General features: G+C 43.1%; 1 protein-coding gene across 1 annotated transcript in view; it reads right to left on the minus strand.

Moving 5' to 3' along the window:
* SYCP1 (synaptonemal complex protein 1) overlaps positions 1-19443 on the minus strand; it is a 360929-nt gene that overhangs the window by 320056 nt on the left and 21430 nt on the right. Inside the window, exon 4 of the mRNA XM_073615691.1 lies at positions 8775-8869. Within this exon, the coding sequence (XP_073471792.1) occupies positions 8775-8869 (95 nt within the window). The remainder of the gene's footprint in view (positions 1-8774; positions 8870-19443) is intronic.

Raw genomic sequence — 19443 nt, forward strand, 5'->3', positions numbered from 1 at the left:
ATATCGGTCCCTGTGAGAGCAGATCTGGCCGTAGTGGGAGGGACCATGGGCCCTCCACTGCCATCTTTACGATTTCTGAATACCATGACCTTCTGGGCCATGCTGGTGCCACCAGGATTACCGACTTTCTTTCCAGCTTGATCCTGCAAAGAAGTCAAGGCAGCAACTGAATAGGGGAGAATGCATAGATCAGTGAGAACTGATCCCACGGGGTCACCAACGCATCCGTTCCGCATGCAAGTGGATCCCTTGTTCTAGCCACAAAGTTGACTAACTTCATGTTGAACCTGTATGCTAGAAGAACTACGTCCGGAGCCCCCCATCTTTGGCAAACAGCCCGAAATATGTCGGGGTGAAGAGACCATTCCCCTGGGAATAACTGCTGGTGACTTAAGTAGTCCGCCTGCCAATACTCTACTCCCGGAATGAAGACTGCCGATAGGCACGGAACATTCCTTTCTGCCCAAGTTAGAATATGGTTCACCTCTCTCTGCGCTGAGAGACTCCTGGTGCCCCCTTGGTGATTAAATATAGGCCACAGCTGTGGTATTGTCAGATTGGATCCTGACAGGACAATCCCGTAACCTGAAAGTCCAGGCCTTCAGAGCAAAACGCACTGCCTGAATCTCTAGGATATTGATGGGCAAGGTTCTTTCGGGTCTTGACCACTGTCCTTGGACAGTTGTCTTTTTTAGTACTGCTCCCCAGCTTAAAAGGCTGGCATCTGTCGTTACCACTTTCCAGATAACTGGTCTCAATGATTTTCCTTTCAGCAGATTCTGAGTTAGTAACCACCAATTGAGGCTTTGTGACACCCTTGGGGACAGCCGCATTGGCAAGTCTAAAGCTTGAATCGTTTTGCTCCAAACGGACAGGATACTGTTTTGCAACGGTCTTGAATGGAACTGGGCATAGGAAACTGCTTCGAATAAAGCCACCATGGTTCCTAGTAACCTCATGCAAAGGCGAATGGAGGGATCGCCTTTTGACCTGACCACCTGCACCAGCTCTCTTATGGAGCTGATCTTTGCCTGAGGCAAGAACACCTTTTCCTGGGCTGTGTCTATGATCAGACCCAAGTACTCCAGTCTTTTTAGCAGTATTAAGGAAGATTTCTCTAGGTTGAGAATCCAACCCAAGCTTTCCAGGTAACTGGTTGTAATGCGTCCGCTTTGCTCCAAACGAGCCACCGACTGGTCTATTAGCAATAGATCATCTAGGTACGCTACGACTGTTATGCCCTGTGCCCTTAACCTGGCTAGAGGTGGGGCCAGCACATTTGTAAACACCCGGGGTGCTGTGGCTAGCCCGAAGGGCAGGGCTACAAACTGGAAATGCTGCTGTTTTAACTTGAACCGCAGAAACTTTTGGTGAGCGGGAAATATAGGGACATGCAGATATGCATCCCTACAATGATATATTTTGCGCTTACTCTAAATGAGCAGCTAACACAACAAAAGAGAATGTTTGTTAAATTAACCTGTGAAACAAAGTGTAGCGCTAAAAAGTGAAAAGTGATAAATATAAGATGAAATACATGAGTGAAGTAAACACATCAATTAAACGTGTCTTATATTAACGTGAAAAAGTCCATCATTGTAGTCCATATGTGAATAGGACCATTGCGGTCGTTGGCTGTGAGACTAATAAGAATGCCGTCACCACAATAGGCGGAAACAGTCTAAGCTGTCCTGCGCTCCGAGATAGCATAAACAAAAATAGTATGGTGATGGTTGTTGATCGATCTAATGCAGACACGGGTTTTCAAAGATCCGACAAAAATGAACACAATCCACCTCAGTGTCCTATATAAGAACGTGTGAAATTCCCACAACCAGTAAAGTTGGAGGCTTACCAGAGGGTTTGAACCCGAAACAGCATATACTGTAAGGGTCAAACCAGCTTGTATTGCCCACCGGCAATGGGGGGATCTTGGCGACCTGGAAAGATAGGGGTCCCAACTGTTTTCATGGAAATATCCACATATCCCAGAATGCGGCCCCTTACACCGAACTTCACTGCGCTACTCGCCAACCTTGGTTGGCGAGTAGCGCAGTGAAGTTCGGTGTAAGGGGCCGCATTCTGGGATATGTGATCACTCGTGTGGAGAGGATATTTCCATGAAAACAGTTGGGACCCCTATCTTTCCAGGTCGCCAAGATCCCCCCCATTGCCGGTGGGCAATACAAACTGGTTTGACCCTTACAGTATATGCTGTTTCGGGTTCAAACCCTCTGGTAAGCCTCCAACTTTACTGGTTGTTGGAATTTCACACGTTCTTATATAGGACACTGAGGTGGATTGTGTTAATTTTTGTCGGATATTTGAAAACCTGTGTCTGCATTAGATCGATCAACAACCATCACCATACTATTTTTGTTTATGCTATCTCGGAGCGCAGGACAGCTTAGACTGTTTCCGCCTATTGTGGTGACGGCATTCTTATTAGTCTCACAGCCAAAGACCACAATGGTCCTATTCACATATGGACTACAATGATGGACTTTTTCACGTTAATATAAGACACGTTTAAATAATGTGTTTACTTCACTCATGTATTTCATCTTATATTTATCACTTTTCACTTTTTAGTGCTACACTTTGTTTCACAGATATGCATCCCTGATGTCGATTGATGCCAGAAGTTCTCCTCCTAGAAGGATAGAAACTACTGGCCTGATCGTCTCCATGCGAAAGGAGCGGATCTTCAGGAACTGATTTAATTTTTTAGATCTAGAATGGGTCTGACATCTCCATTTGGTTTTGGTACCATAAAAAGATTTGAATAAAACCCCAGACCTTGCTCTTTTGTGGGGATCTGTATGATCACCCCTTGAGATATTAATCGGCCTAGTGCCTGAAACAGAGGTTGTCTTTTCTCTGGATCTTTGGGAACATTTGACCTCAGGAAATGAGACGGTGGAAAGTCCCGAAATTCCCGCTTGTACTCCAGCGTTACCGTGGAGATGACCCATCTGTCCTGAATTTCCTCTTTCCAGACTTCTGAAAACTGCAGAAGTCTTCCCCCCACCTTGGTGAGGGGGGGTTGCCTCTTCATGATGAAGCTTTAGGATTCTGCTTTGCAGGTTTCCGACCCCATGGCTTCTTTTGAGCCTAGGTCTGACCCTGAGGTTTTCCTCTACAGTCTGACGGCGGAGGCCGTCACCACTGCCCAGAGGGAGAAGCCCCTGGCGCAGGGGAAAGATCTTGTTTAAATGAAGGACGTTTATACTTTCTTTTGACTGGTAAAAGAGTACTTTTCCCACTAGAAATTGTTTAGATATATTTGTCCAAATCTTCTTCAAATAGTTGCTCCCCATGAAAAGGGAACCCAGTTAGGAGGGTTTTACATGGTGCTTCGGCTGACCAATTTTTTAACCACAAGCGTTTACGCATATGTACAAGCATAAGCGTAAAGCGAGACGCCTGGTGAATAGAATCTTTAATGGCATCTATGGCAAAGCATAATGCTTTTGGTAGTTCAGCCAATTCCCGGGCTTGTTGCGCAGGAACCTCTTTAATGCCACGTACACACGACCGGACTTTCCGTCAGAAAAGGTCCGACGGAATAATTCCGTCGGACATTCCAAACGTGTGTGGGCTTCATCTGACTTTTTCTTTCTAAAATTCTGACGGACTTAGAAATAGAACATGTTTCAAATCTTTCCGACGGACTCAATTCCCATCGGGAAAAACCGTTCGTCTGTATGCTAGTCCGACGGACCAAAAACAACGCAAGAGCAGCTGTTAACTAATGGCTATTGAACTTCTTTTCTAGTCCCGTCGTACATCATAGCATTCTAAACAAATGGACTTTGGTGTGATCGTGTGTAGGAAAGTCTGTTTCAGCGGAACTCCGTTGGAAAGACTGTCAGTCTACTCTGACAGAAAATCCGGTCGTGTGTGCGCGGCATAAGGGCCTGTCTAAATTGGTCCTTTAGGGATTGACAGACGCCTACTGCAGCGACTGCAGACTGAGTAACGGCACCTGCCAAGGAAAAAGTAGATTTTAAAAGGGATTCCAACTTATCTATTGGATCCTTGAGCATTTGTGCATTGTCTACAAGACAAGTTAGGCTTTTATTCACACTGGAAATCACAGGGTCAACTGCTGGTACTTTCCATCTCTTGGTGAATTTCTCCTCCATGGGATAGAGAACTGAAAATCTCTTAGGAGGGAGAAAATGCTTATCCGGGTGATCCCATTCAGTAAAAAAAAGCTGTTCTAGTAATGCATGGACAGGAAATGCATGCAAAGGCTGAGAAGGTTTTAAGGAACCCAAGGAAGAAACCAAGCTTTCAGGAGATTCCGTTAGGGGCAACATGAAAGTGGAAAGAACCGTCTCCGTAAGAGTTTGTATCAGCAATTTCTCAGATTGTGAGACTGAAAAAGGTTCATCTACCGTTCTTTCCTCCACAGAGGAATCATCGGTTTGTTTTGAGGTAACACCTCATCCTGAGCCCACTGTTCCCCTTCTGAAGGGGGGGACCTAGCACGTTTCCTATCCATTTGAATGGAGGATGCGCTTAAAACCGCTAATCTTCCTTCTAGACCCTGCAGGGTGCAGGAAAGGACATCTTCAGTCACGTATACAGGGGCTGAGATGTGAGAAGCAGTTGCACCATCAATTTGTTCCAATGGCTCACCCTGGCTTGCCATAACTGGTAATTCAGACGAGGATGACAGCGTGGAAATGCGACTCGAGATCCTAGCGCCTGGGGGTGAAACCTTTAGTACTTTTTTGGTCTTTGTGGTGTCTTTTTTGGTAGGCATAGTTCTAAGCACAAAAACAGGGGCACTATACAATTGCACTTAATCACTGAATATAGTCATGACAAATAAAGCCACTATAGTTCAGCCTAGTGCTGGGAAAAAAGTGTCCTTCCTGTATCAGGAATGCCAGCTTGCAACCCTCACGTGTCCCACAGCTCCTGTGTCCCTGTGTGCAGACTGCTTGTTTCCTCCTCGTCAGCCGAGAAGAGACTGTCACAGCTGTAGTCTTATTTGTTTTTGCCTGCCGTGCGTCCTCGCGGACGTTCACGGCACTGCGCTTAGGCCCCACCCCAGAAAAAAAAAAATTCCGCCCCTCTTTTCATTTAAAAATGTTTCCGCGCCCGTGCGCGGCGTTTTCGGGTCTACAGCCTGCTGCTAAAGCCCAGTCTAGCAGCAGGCACACAACAACAGTAACAATGGTTAACAATATTAGCAGTACTAGCGGGACCTCCGCCCCCCGTGGCGGGGGGGGGGGTAATGTAAGGGGGTACACTGCTGATGTCCCCCTAACCCCCTGGTCCCTTCAGGGGGAGAAAGAAAACATTTGACAGATTTCTTTTACCTGAGAGGAATCCCCCTGCACACGCTGCTGCGGCCACACACAGACTGACTGAGCTTTACAGTGAAGACAACAGAGTAAGGTATGTGCATAGACTCCCTCTAGTGGAGAATTAAGGCATGACAACATTTTTTTCCCTAATAGAAAACATAGGTGTTTTTAGTACCCAATTTTCTTCCCTTACCTTATCCTCGCCACAGGATTTGCTGAAGAGACAATCCAACCTTCACCCATCACGGCAGGCTGCGTTTAGCAAACCTTCAAGGACCAGGTCCCTAGATATCGGGGTTCCAACTCCCTTGGACCTGTAAAGCACCCCACCAGGAAAGCTTTAGGTAATGTAGCAAGACCTAAGACCTGGGTTGCCGGGTTCCAGCCCTACGAAGAGAGGCGTTACAGGCAAAAAAACTTGTGCTTCGGATACGAGGCCCGAGGTATCATCCACTTAGGCCTCAGTGGCACTTTGGATGGATGTGGTCTATGAAGGCTATTTAAATCCAGCATGGATCCCTCCTGGAGCTCCTCCGAGCACATCTTCACTCAAGACCAACACCTTAGACACTGGCGAAAAAACTGATAGGTTCTGTGACCCATGATGTACGATAAAGAAAACAGTCCATTTGAGATGTCTATACACCTTTGATCAAAGACTTAAAGGCTAAGTTCACCTATGGAACATATTACATGTTTCACCCGTATTTAGGGTAGAACATATAACATGCTCCAGCTCCTGCCTCCTCTCCCCCTGATCCCCCCCCCCCCCCTCCCTGTGACAGTGGGCAGAGGCTCGCTGCCAGGGCATGAAAGCACATCCATCCCAGCATGGTCAATTTGCTTCTTTGTATTCTACTTGGGAGCACAACCTGTCTGTACTCCAGTGGTCAGACTTGTGCTGACAAGCCCTCCTGCGTGGCTTTTCACAAGGAAGATCGGTGCTAGACTGTTTCTCTGCCTCCTGCTGATGCAACCCCCTCCCCTAGCTCTTTAGTGTATTTCTGTTTCTGCATTTTACACTGGACTATACCTGTGCTTTGCCCCCTCCCTTCCCAACATAATCAAAAGTAGTCCCCACCCCAACCTCTCTAAGCCTCTTATGCAGCTGATATATATATATATATATATATATATATATATATTGTGACAATATGAAAGTCGAATTGAACGATGGACGTTATAATTCACCTTGCATGTGCTCATTTGCAGGGAACTAGGGTTGGTTCCGGACCAGATTTTACATTCCTCTTGTGTACACCAGCAGGTGGTATAAATAAAGCAGGACTGGAGCAAAAGATTGCTCTTGGCGTGGGACTCAGGAAGCCAAAAGCTGAGAGAGCTACTGATGGTAAGTTTTCTTTGTGAGGGAAAGAAAAAGGTTTGCATTATCTTTGTTTTGTGGGTGACTAGGAGAAGCCCTTCACCTGTGAGTTAGGAACCTGATATGTCTAGTTAGTGCCTGGATGGCAAAGATTTATTTTCTGTTTTGTTTATTTGGCTTTCATACAACCTTTTAAATAAAACTGGCTACAAGTCAGATTTTAAGAAAAACCTGCTGTTTGGACTACCCTTTTGCCAGGAAAGGTGATCCCCATTGAGCTAACCCCTTACAATATACAGTATCTCAAAAAAGTGACTACACCCCTCACATTTTTGCAAATATTTTATTATATCTTTTCATGTGACAACACTGAAGAAATTACACTTTGCTACAATGTAAAGTAGTGAGTGTACAGCTTGTATAACAGTGTACATTTGCTGTCCCCTCAAAATAACTCAACACGCAGCCATTAATGTCTAAAATCGCTGGCGACAAAAGTGAGTACACACCTGAGTGAAAATGTCAAAATTGGGCCCAAAGTGTCAATATTTTGTGTGGCCACCATTATTTTCCAGCACTGCCTTAACCCTCTTAGGAATGGAGTTCACCAGAGCTTCACAGGTTGCCACTGGAGTCCTCTTCCACTCCTCCATGACAACATCACAGGGCTGGTGGATGTTAAAGACTTTGCGCTCCTCCACCTTCCCTTTTGAGGATGCCCCACAGATGCTCAATAGGGTTTAGGTCTGGAGACATGCTTGGCCAGTCCATCACCTTTACCCTCAGCTTCTTTAGTAAGGCAGTGGTTGTCGTGGAGGTGTGTTTGGGGTCGTTATGTTGGAATACTGCCCTGCGACCCATTCTCCAAAGGGAGGAGATCGTGCTCTGTTTCAGTATGTCACAGTACATGTTGGCATTCATGGTTCCCTCAATGAACTGTAGCTCCCCAGTGACGGCAGCACGCCTGCAGCCCCAGACCATGACACTCCCACCACTATGCTTAACTGTAGGCAGGACACACTTGTCTTTGTACTCTTCACCTGGTTGCTGCCACACACGCTTGACACCATAAGAACCAAATAAGCTTTTCTTGGTCTCATCAGACCACAGGACATGATTCCAGTAATCCATGTCCTTAGTCTGCTTGTCTTCAGCAAACTGTTTGCAGGCTTTCTTGTGCATCATCTTTAGAAGAGTCTTCCTTCTAGGACGTCAGCCATGCAGACCAATTTGATGCAGTGTGCGGTGTATGGTCTGAGCATTGACAGGCTGACCCCCCACCCCTTCATCCTCTGCAGCAATCCTGGCAGCACTCACACGTCTATATCCCAAAGACAACCTCTGGATATGACGCTGAGCACGTGCACTCAACTTCTTTGGTCGACCATGGCAAAGCCTGTTCTGAGTGGAACCTGTCCTGTTAAACCGCTGTATGGTCTTGGCCACCATGCTGCAGCTCAGTTTTAGGGTCTTGGAAATCTTCTTATAGCCTAGGCCATCTTTATGTAGAGCAACACTTTTTCATATCCTCAGAGAGTTCTTTGCCATGAGGTGCCACGTCGAACTTCCAGTGACCAGTATGAGAGAGTGAGAGCGATAACACCAAAAACACACCTGCTCCCCAATCACACCTTAGACCTTGTAACATAACGAATCACATCACACCGGGGAGGGAAAATGGCTAATTGGGCCCAATTTGGACATTTTCACTTAGGGGTGTACTCACTTTTGTTGCCAGCGGTTTAGACATTAATGGCTGTGTGTTGAGTTATTTTGAGGGGACAGCAAATTTACACTGTTATACAAGCTGTACACTCACTACTTTACATTGTAGCAAAGTGTCATTTCTTCAGTGTTGTCACATGAAAAGATATAATAAAATATTTACAAAAATGTGAGGGGTGTACTCACTTTTGTGAGATACTATTAAATTATATATGTGTGTGTGTGTGTGTGTGTGTATGTGTTACTCAGTCTAGAAGATTGTCAATTTCTGCCTGGCATATAGCAAACTGAGTGACCAAGTGCTCATTTTTAATTAGACCTTTAGGAACTATGTTTTGTAATTAGGGGTTTTCAACAGCTTAAAAAAGAATAACAAATGTAATAGATTGTGACATCTTTACCTTAGTATTCTGTAACAACATATTAGCATCTTCTAGCTTCTGGGTGATTTCTTCAGTTTTATGTTGGTAGTCTTCTAATTTCGAATAATAATTCTCTATTGAATTAATTAAAAGTAAACAGACAGTCAGACAAAATTATTTTACAGGTTTTGGTAAATACAAAAGAGTTGCATCGTCCACAAGCTTCTTTTATATCTTGATGACTTTCACAGTGAGATTTCCCCACTATGGTTTTTGGAACTACCTTCTCCCTGAAGTCTCACAACCCCTGCTACACCCACCAGAGGGAGGTTTTACTCCTACAGTATTTTACATAATATTGACAAAAAAAACAGCATAAGACTACCTCATAATACTGCCATTCAGTGACCATAAATCTTCCTAGAAATTTGTGGGCGATTTCAGTTTTCAGCATCTGAGAAAAACCTAAGCATCAGTTTTTTAGTTGTCTGACATATTTCTTTACATTCATTTCTCAATAGATTTGTTGGAAGAGCAAATATAAATAAGATAAAGGAGTTATGCTCGTTTGAGCTTGCCAGACCCAAGCAACTACAAACGAAAGAATATCAACCAGAAAACCTGAGCAATAAACATGGTAGAGTTGTGTAAATGCTTGTTGTAAATAAAGCAACCTGCTGCTTTACACATTATGTGCTCCAAATAAACTATCTGAAATATGGCCCAAGTGAATGAAACTGCTCCAAAGAAAGGTGTATGCAGGCAGAAGCAAGGCTGTATGTCACAATCAATGTTTTAATAGTGTGGCTTCTAATAAGATCTATGTATTAGAGCATACAGTCTAATAAGAAAAAATGGCTAACAAATTACGCAGCATTGTCAACCTTGTTCATGTTTAGTATAGTGTTTGAAAAAAGTTAGGCTTAGCTTTAGAACCTAATGAAAATAACAAATGTGATATATGATCTGAAAGCCTTTTAATCTGTAGACCTCGGTGTAAATATCTATGTGCATATATGTAAAGGATGGATTGCGAAATATTAATGCAAAATACATTTTTTTAATTTTTTTTTAACTATTTCTTTCTAATTAAAGCATTTGTTAACCCCCAAAAAATCATTTGGACCCTGCTCATTTAAAGCATTTTATACAGCACAGTGCTGTGTAATTTGGACCCCTGTAACACCTAAAAAAACCTGGCTGATCCTGCCAGTTTCTCCCCTCCCCTATGTAAACTAACCACGGTAATCATGGTTGCTGAGCCCTGACACCATGGTCAGTTTACGTGCCTCCGTCATCCGGAGCCTGTTCATCTCTGTCCCCTCTGTCCTCCCCCCTCTGCGTTTCACCTAGTGATAGTGCCACCCATCCCCCTCCTGCTGCAGGAATAAACAATATATCTGTATACTATCCGTTTTGTCTCCTAATAGAGTACCCCCTGTCTCTGTGTTTTATTAAACAAATACCTTCTTTACCGTATCTCACGGCGGCTCCCGGCGGTCACCGGCCGCATCTCCTTTCCTCCTCACATCCCGCTGACAGCAGGGGAATCTCGGCCCCGCCAGCTGCTTCTGTCAGACGGGCAGAAAAGAGACAAGGCCGGTTACATGAGCGCCGGGAGCCGCCTTGAGATGCGGTATAGGAGGATTTTTTTTTAATAAAACACAGAGACAGGGGGGCACTGTATTAGGAGACAAATCGGAGTATGTGAACATGTGAAAGTGGATTAACAACCACTTTAAAGCCACGACAATAAAAGTATATATACATACACAAATCTGCTAACATGTTAAGGAACTATATGTCCCAAACAGATTAAAAAATGCATTTTAACCACTTGCCGACCGCTGCACGCCGATATACGTCGGCACAATGGCAGCGGTGGGCAAATGGGCGTACCTGTACGTCCTCTTTAAGAGTCGGGGATAGCAGGCATGTGCGCCGCATACAGCATGACCGTGCCCGCAGGACTGGCGGACTCTATGTCCGCCGGTCTCCCCGCGATCGTGTCACAGAGCCTCAGAACGGGGAAGTGCCTTTGTAAACAAAGCATTTCTCCGTTCTGGTTAGTGTCATGACAGAGATCACTGCTTCCTGTCATCGGGAGCGGTGATCACTGTCATGTGACTTAAAGCCCATCCCCTCACAGTTAGAATCACTCCCTAGGACACACTTAACCCCTTCATCGCCCCCTAGTGGGTAACCCCATTCACTGCCAGTGTCATTTACACAGTAATGAGTGCATTTTTATATCATTGATTGCTGTATAAATGACAATGGTCCCAAAATAGTGTCAAAAGTGTCCGACGTGTCCGCCATAATGTCACAGTCCCGATAAAAATCGTAGATCATTAATAATTTTAAAAAATGCTATAAAACTATCCCCTATTTCATAGGCGCTATAACTTTTGCGCAAACCAATCAATATACACTTATTGTAATTTTTTTTTTTTTTTTACCAAAAATATGTAGAAGAATACATATCAGCCTAAACTGAGGGGAAAAATTTTTTTTTTTATATATTTTGGGGGGGAAATTTATTATAGCAAAAAGTAAGTAAATAATGCATTTTTTAAAATGGTCGCTCTTTTTTTGTTTATATCACAAAAAATAAAAACCGCAGAGGTGATCAAATACCACCAAAAGAAAGCTCTATTTGTGGGAAAAAAAAGACGTCAATTTTGTTTGGGTGCAAATTGTCTGCACAATTGTCAGTTAAAGTGACGCAGTGCCGAATCATAAAAAAGTGCTCTGGTCAGGAAGGGGGTAAAATCTTCCAGGGCTGAAGCAGTTAAAATGATTTAGAGTATACTATAAGTTAAAAGGTGTGCAACTGGGACATCTCCACAGTAAAAAAAAAAAAACACCCTGGGTAGGGGCTTTAGGGAGGGAAAGTGCAGGGGACTAGATGTTAAACAAGAAAACAAACAATAAAAAGCACCCACTAGCAAGCATGGTGCCAACAAAATCTAAAAAAAACCTTAGAATTTTCAGGCATGCTCTCAATTAAATTTCCATCACATACTGCTTAGGGCAGCGGTTCTCAACTCCAGTCCTCAGGACCAACCAACAGGCCAGATTTTAAGTATTACATTGCGGTAAGGATGAGCTCCAGCGTGTTCGCATACCCCATGTGCAGAGCCCGCCAGGAAGCCGGCACCGCGCTAATCACAGGCAGTCAGACTTTTCCTGATCTCTGCAGCCATGCATCGGGAACTGTCACACTGCCTATGATTAGCGCAGCGCAGTGCCGACTTCCTGGCGGGCTCTGCACGTGGGGTGTGCGAACACGCCAGAGCTCATCCTTACATTGGGGAGATGCAGACTAGAATCACTACTGCAATCACTGAGCAGCAAATTACATCACCTGTGATGTATTTCAGTTATCTTATAAACCTGGCCTGTTAGTGGGTCCTGAGTACAGGGCTCACTCACACCATCTGCAGAGACCTGCATTTTTCTGCACAAGAAATCCGCAGGTCTCTGCAATGCACACAGGAAACAATGTCTCATTCACACCAAAATGCAGGTGCGATGTCTGTTGCTGAACTGTGCAAGATTATGCATCATTCCTGCAGTTTTTCTCACAGCTCTGCAATGAAACGCAGGCAAAACAGACAGCACCGCTCTGCATTCACCCTGTGTGAAAGGAAGTGGGAGGGTGCTCTGTGTCTGTACCGCCCGCCTACTTTCCCTCCTGTCGAATGCCAGGTGGGATCATGCTGCGGCTGCCACTCAGGTCTGTGATGGTGGAAGGTGGGGATGTTGCTGACACTGATGGTGGAGACAGATGAAAGGACAGGTGACAGGGCAGTGATGGCAGGGGACAGATGAGAGGACACTGACGGTGGGGGACAGGTGAGAGGATACTGATGGTGAAGAAAATATGAGGTGTTACTGATGATGGCGGACAGATAAGGGGGCGCTAATGGTGTGGGGCAGATGAGGGGGTACTAATGGTGGGGGACAGACCAGGGGGTACTAATGATGGGGGACAGACAAGGGGGACACTAATGGTGGGGGACAGACAAGGGGGACACTAATGGTGGGGGACAGACATGGGGGAAACAAATGGAAGGAGACAGATTGTGGGGGACAGATGAGGGTTCTCTGATGAGGAAATCTGATGTGGGGGGCTCTGATGAAGAGTTTCTGATGTGAGGGGGTCACTGTTGAGAGAGTCTATGGTGGGGGGGAATGATGAAGAGACACTGATGAGAAACTGATGAGGAGTTTCTGAAAGCTTCCTGATGACGCAAATTGAATTGCGAAACGCGTAGAGGCTGCTGTTAAATTTTTTCGTCACTTCCAGTCCAACTAAAGTGAGGCTTGGAACAGACGCCGCCGTGAGGAGACACAGGGACAGAGTGGAAGATAGATCGAGACTCCCCTCTCCATATACACGGCTGGATCAGTGCCGGCTTAGAGGCACTACAGCATGCGAGTTTAACTGTATTTTTTTAAACTTTTTAATAAAATAATAGTTACATACTACACTATGATGGCTATCCATATGTCTTTTCGAGAACTAATAGAGCAAGAGGCACTAGTATACTTCTTGGAAAGGCTGCTACTGGACCCATCACAAACGGAGTGGTTATCCTAAATAAATGAACCAAAGGCGCATATTCTGATATATATGGTGAGTGCCCATTGCACTAGGTGGTGGTGAAGTCACGTTAAGTGGTGGAAGTAGAAGCACTAAATATTGAGAAGGAATGTCATTATTGCACAGAAGTGATCACTCCCTGAGGACATTCATTGTACTGTGGTGTATACATATATGTTGGGGACATTCATTGCATTGTGTTGTACACATATATGTTGACAATTTGAGACCTAATGGTTAGTGCGTAATATTGGCACATATTTTAATTTTATATTTTTTATCACTTGCACTTTAATTAGCTGTTGGCACTATCGTAAGGTATTTTCATCAGTGGTATCGCTTTCACAAGGATTATGATGTGGTGTAAAAAAATTTGGACATATAAATAGTTGGCACAGATAAGCACGTTATCAAGGACATTTATATATATGTTTTTTATTTTGCATTTTTTTTTTTCACGCTTTAGGAGTGGTAATATATTTTATAAAAGTTAGCGCAATCCATCTACTACATTACAATATGTATTCTGCCACATATTTTTGGTAAACAAAAAAATCTCAATGAGCATATATTAATTGATTTGTGCAAATGATATAGCATTCACAAACTTTGTGATATTTTTATTTATTTATTGTTTTACTAGTAATGGTGGTGATCAGTGACCTATAGCATGACTGCTTGATTGCGGTGGACATGCTGACAATAACTGACACTTTTTGGAGACCAGTGACCATAACACAGTGATCAGTGCTAAAAAATATGCACTGTCACTGTACAAATGACACTGGCTGGAAAGGGGTTAACATCAGGGATGATCAAAGGTTTAACTGTGTGCCTATGGCGGTGATCAGCGACCTATAGCATGACTGCTTTATTGCGGCGGACATTCTGACATTGACACTTTTTGGGGACCAGTGACACTAATACAGTGATTAGTGCTAAAAAATATGCAATGTCACTGTACTAATGACACTGGCTGGGAAGGGGTTAACGTCAGGGACGATCAAAGGTTTAACTGTGTGCCTAGCCTTTGTTTTAGTACAGTGTAGGAGGTGCTTTTACTTAGGGGAAGACATGGACAAATAGAGCTTTCTTTCGGTGGTATTTGATCACCTTTGCGGTTATTGTTTGTGCTATAAATAAAAGAAGAGTGACAATTTTAAAGAAAAAAAAACACATCTTTTACTTTTTGCTATAATAAATATCCCAAATTTAAAAAAAATAAATAAATACATTTCCTCCGTTTAGGCCGATATGTAGTCTACATATTTTTGGTAAATTGCAATAAGTGTATATTGATTGGTTTGCGCAAAAGTTATAGCATCTATAAAATAGGGGATAGATTTATGGCATTTTTATTATTAATTTTTTTTTTTTTACTGGTAATGGCGGTGATCAGTGATTTTTATCGGGACTGCGATATTGCGGCGGACAAATCAGACACTTTTGACACATTTTTGGGACCAGTGACAATTATACAGCGATCAGTGCTATAAAAATGCACTGATATCTGTATAAATGTCACTGGCAGAGAAGGGGTTAACACTAGGGGGAGATCAAGGGGTTAACTGTGTGCCCTAGGTGTGTTCTAACTGTGGGGGGATGGGACTGACTAGGAGGAGAGAGAGATTGGTGTTCATACTTAGTATGAACACACGATTTGTCTCCTCTCCCTTGAGAGAACTGGGATCTGTGTGTTTAGGAACGATCGTGGGTGCCCGGCGGGCATCGGCTCTGGCAGCAAGCACGTGCCTCCGGCGGCGCATGTGCGCCCCCTAGTGGCCAAAAAGCAAACTGAAATAAGACAACATCATTTCGCCCACCCGTGCCATTCTGCCGCAGTAAAACTGCGGCGGCTGGTCGGAAACCGGTTAATCATCAACCACGTGAGTGTTCTACCTTCATTAAATGTAACCATATTGCTACACTTAGAGGCGCCTCTTTTCTCTTTTATACTCAGTTGTGACATGACGCTACTTGAATATCAAGACATCGCTTGTATATCAAGTCAAATTTTATTTTAAAAAATTGCTTGTCTTGCAAAACGCTCTCAAACCAAGTTACTCTCAAATCAAGGTTTTACTGTATATGGTTCGGAAGCAAAATCTCTAATCCACTCTGAGAATAACAGACAGAAGAGATATACTGTATATACTATTAGTTAAATCTGGTAATTATCATCAGACTCAGGGATCAAATGTTTTATTTAAAAAAAAAAAAAATAAAGACAGTTTTGCCGATTTTCAGACAGAACTGTAATGTAAAATATTATATGCTGGCCATACAAAAACAATGTCTTGCTTAAAGCGGAGTTCCACACAAAAATGGAACCCTCCCCCCCAGCGGTGTCACATTTGGCACCTTTCAGGGGGGAGGGGGGTGCAGATACCTGTCTAAGACAGGTTTTTGCACCCACTTCATGGCATAGACTCCCACGGGAGTCTACGCCTCTTCCTGTCCCTCCGCACTGTCTTCTAGGAAACATACAGGTCCCAAGAGATAGCGGGGACCAGTTATGACGCGCAGCGCGACTCGTGCTTGCGCAGTAGGGAACCAGGAAGTGAAGCTGCAACGCTTCACTTCCTGATTCCTTCACCCAGGATGGCGGCGGCAGCTGCTGAGAGTCGAGCGAGTGATCGGCGTTGGCTGCCGACATCGCTGGACCCTGGGACAGGTAAGTGTCCATTTATTAAAGTCAGCAGCTGCAGTATTTGTAGCTGCTGGCTTTTAATATTTTTTTTTTTTTTTTTAGGTGGACTCCCACTTTAAAAAAAAAAAAATGTAATTTTAAGAACGTTTGTTTGATTATGTAATCGTTAGTGGGGTCAAATGGACGCTCGTTTTCTATCATAGTGATGGGAAAATTCAAAGGAGCAGAACAGAAAACTTCTTGGTCAAAGGAATTTTCAGGCAGTGTATGTGGTTTTCTTTCGGAAATTACATTCATTTTAAAACTAAATGTTTAAAACAAGACAAATTTTCAAACTTCATTCTTTCATTCAGCAAATGTACAAAGATTTTTCGTATGAATATTCTCGTCCAAAAATCGATACGTGTATGTTCAGCATAAGGCTTGGTTCATACCTATGCAGTCTGCTTTTCATCCATTTCTTCAGTGCTTTTTGCTGTGCGTTTTGCACATTTTGCAGCAATTTGCATTCATTATGCTTTTCTTTTGGCCAATTTGTTGGGCAGAATAAAAATTGCAAATTGCTGCAAAAAGGCACATGCTTGTAACTAGCCCCTTTCTCGCTCGGTTCCACTCTCCCGACACTCCTCTGCAGCTATTAAGTCATATTGCAACGTCTGCTTGTTCGGTCATCCGATCCGGGATTAGAACTACAGCTCTGTGCCGTTCTTGTCCAGTTGTGATAGCTCAGAACAAACACCAGGCAGGCTGTATGTAAGTTCAACCAGGAATCTCTTTTATTGCAAAATACAGGCTTTTATACACTAAAAGTGGAGGTGCAGACCTCCTGCTCATATTACTCTAACAATACAGCTGCAACCTAATTAACATGAGCTAATTGACTAATCCCTTTAGACGGCCTAGATGACTCAGACATGACCGTTAGGCCAGACTGGCCGTCTTGTAGTTCTGAAAATCCAATCAACATTATCACAATCAACATAGACTCTTCTTCACACAATAGCAGAGTTAATTAACACAAATAACAATGGGGATCTAATGACTCTTAGATCCCATAGTAGACTTATTTACAATACACATTTTAGCAGACAATAGACAGACAGGTGTTGGAATTTACATCAGCATCTCCTAACAGTATCTGTCCCAGCATTATGAATCAGCCACTATTCCAATATGGCAAATCCAGGGTCCCAGGAGTCTGTGTGTCCTGGGGGACCAGGACCCGAATCCACAGTAATACCACCTCAAGGGTCCCCAGGCATACAGCTCATAAAGAGCACCGTTACCCCAAATGCAAGGGCCACCGATCGATCAGTAAGAGGCTAGCATACAGTCCCCTCCAAAAGTCTCTCTCCCGGCTAGGTCTGTCACAATGCTTTTCTGCAGTTTCTCCATTGAAGTATATTGAACTAAAAAAAAAGCACAGTTTTGCATTGAAAAAAGTCCTTGAGCCTTTCCAAATACGCAGCGGCTGAAAAAAGCATAGATGTGAATGTGCCCCATAGGAAACCATGTAAATCAACTGTAGTGCATTTCTGCAAAAAGCATAAAAAAATGCATAGGTGTGAACCAGGCCTAAGACTAGTAGCAGCAGCATGCTTTTTTTTTATCACCTGTCATAATGAGGTTAAAAAAACTAAAATGAGCCCTTTATAGTACAAAAAGAGCAAATAATCGCTACTATAAGGGGTTCATTTATAATGTGAAACCGTGAAAGTAATAATATATATTACTTATATCTATATATAGATATATATCTATATATATCTATATATCTATATATATATATACAAATTAATAAATACACCCAGAAGTAGGATATATGGGCATTTTAACTAGGAGTCAGACATGAAGCTATATGAAGGGTGGAAGGGAGAAATATTTTTTATTAAAGTGGTACTAAGGCTTGATTCACATCTATGCATGTTGCTTTTGAGCGTTTCTGCAGTGTTTTTTGTGGTGCTTGCCACGTTTTTGAGCAGCGTTTTTGCGGCGGTTTGCGTTTTTTTTTTTTTTTTTTTTTACAGTTTTATTTATACTGTATACAGGCTAAAAAAAACAAAAAAAATGCCAAAAACACAAAACGCGGCATAAACGCCATAAAAACGATGTACTTGCGTTTTTGATGCTGGTCCATTGAATTCTATTACATGCAAAACGCTGCATTTTGCATTAAAAAAAAATTCCCTGACCCTTTCCAAAAACGCAGAGGTACAAAAATGCATTGATGTGAACATGTTCCATATGAACCCATGTTAGAAAATTCCCATGCATTTCTGCAAAATGCATCAAAAAACGCGCTAGTGTGAATGGAGCCTAAAAGCTGAATTTTTTTTTTTTCATGGATATAATCATTTTAAATATAATGTACAATACTGGTAAAAGTTTACTTTAAATGTACAGTAAAACCTTGGATTGAGAGTAACTTGGTTTGAGAGCGTTTTGCAAGACAAGCAAAATTTTTAAATACATTTTGAATTGATATACAAGCGATGTCTTGATATACAAGTAGCGCCTCTCTTCTCTTTTATACTCTGTAGCTTCATCTGGATTTTGCTTCTAATACCCTTGTGGAGACTTCCATTTGTGGATGGACATTTTATAGTTATACAACCTATCACATTGCTATAATCTTTTTATATGGACTATAAACGGAAGGATTTATGAATAAATGCTTGTGGAACGAATCATTTGAGTTTCCATTATTTCTTATGGGGAAATTCACTTTGACATACAAGTGCTTTGGATTACAAGCATGTTTCTGGAAATTATGCTTGCAAACCAAGGTTTTACTGTAATTGTAATGCCTTCTATTACCTCGTCTATCAGCCTCCACCTTCTCTGGGTTCAGATGTTGATCTTTCCTGCACACATTATTTAAAGTCATTTTTTTTTTTTAAACAACAAACATGTTATACTTACATGCTCTGTGTAATGGTTTTGCACAGAGCAGCCCTCATTCTCCTCTTCTGGGGTCCCCCACTGACACTTCTGGCTTCAGAGTGCCCCAATAGCAAGCTGCAAAGTATAGTATGCCCATCATTAGAAGTGGGTGGATGAAGGGAGGTATTCTAATGGTGGGCATACCCACCGATCAATCTCTTTTTTTTCGTTCAGCCCACAGGCTGCATGAAAAAAAACATTATAATGTATGCACAACAAGGACCAGAGACGTACTGGTATGTTGCTGGACTTTGAGTGGTTATACCAGAAAGATGCCTGCGGGTTTAGGTATCATCTTGGTATCATTCTTTTCAGCCAGCGGTCGGCTTTCATGTAAAATAAATCCTAGCGGATAATTAGCCTCTAGACTGCTTTTACAAGCAGTGGGAGGGAACGTCCCCCCCCTTCCATGGTTTTCTCGGGCTCTACTGTCCCAACAGGGAACCTGAGAATGCAGCCAGTGGTTCCGCCAGCTGACCATAGAGCTGAACAGAGACCAGAATGGC

This window comes from Aquarana catesbeiana, linkage group LG02 (genome assembly GCF_042186555.1).
Source record: "Aquarana catesbeiana isolate 2022-GZ linkage group LG02, ASM4218655v1, whole genome shotgun sequence".
NCBI classification, from domain to species: domain Eukaryota; kingdom Metazoa; phylum Chordata; class Amphibia; order Anura; family Ranidae; genus Aquarana; species Aquarana catesbeiana.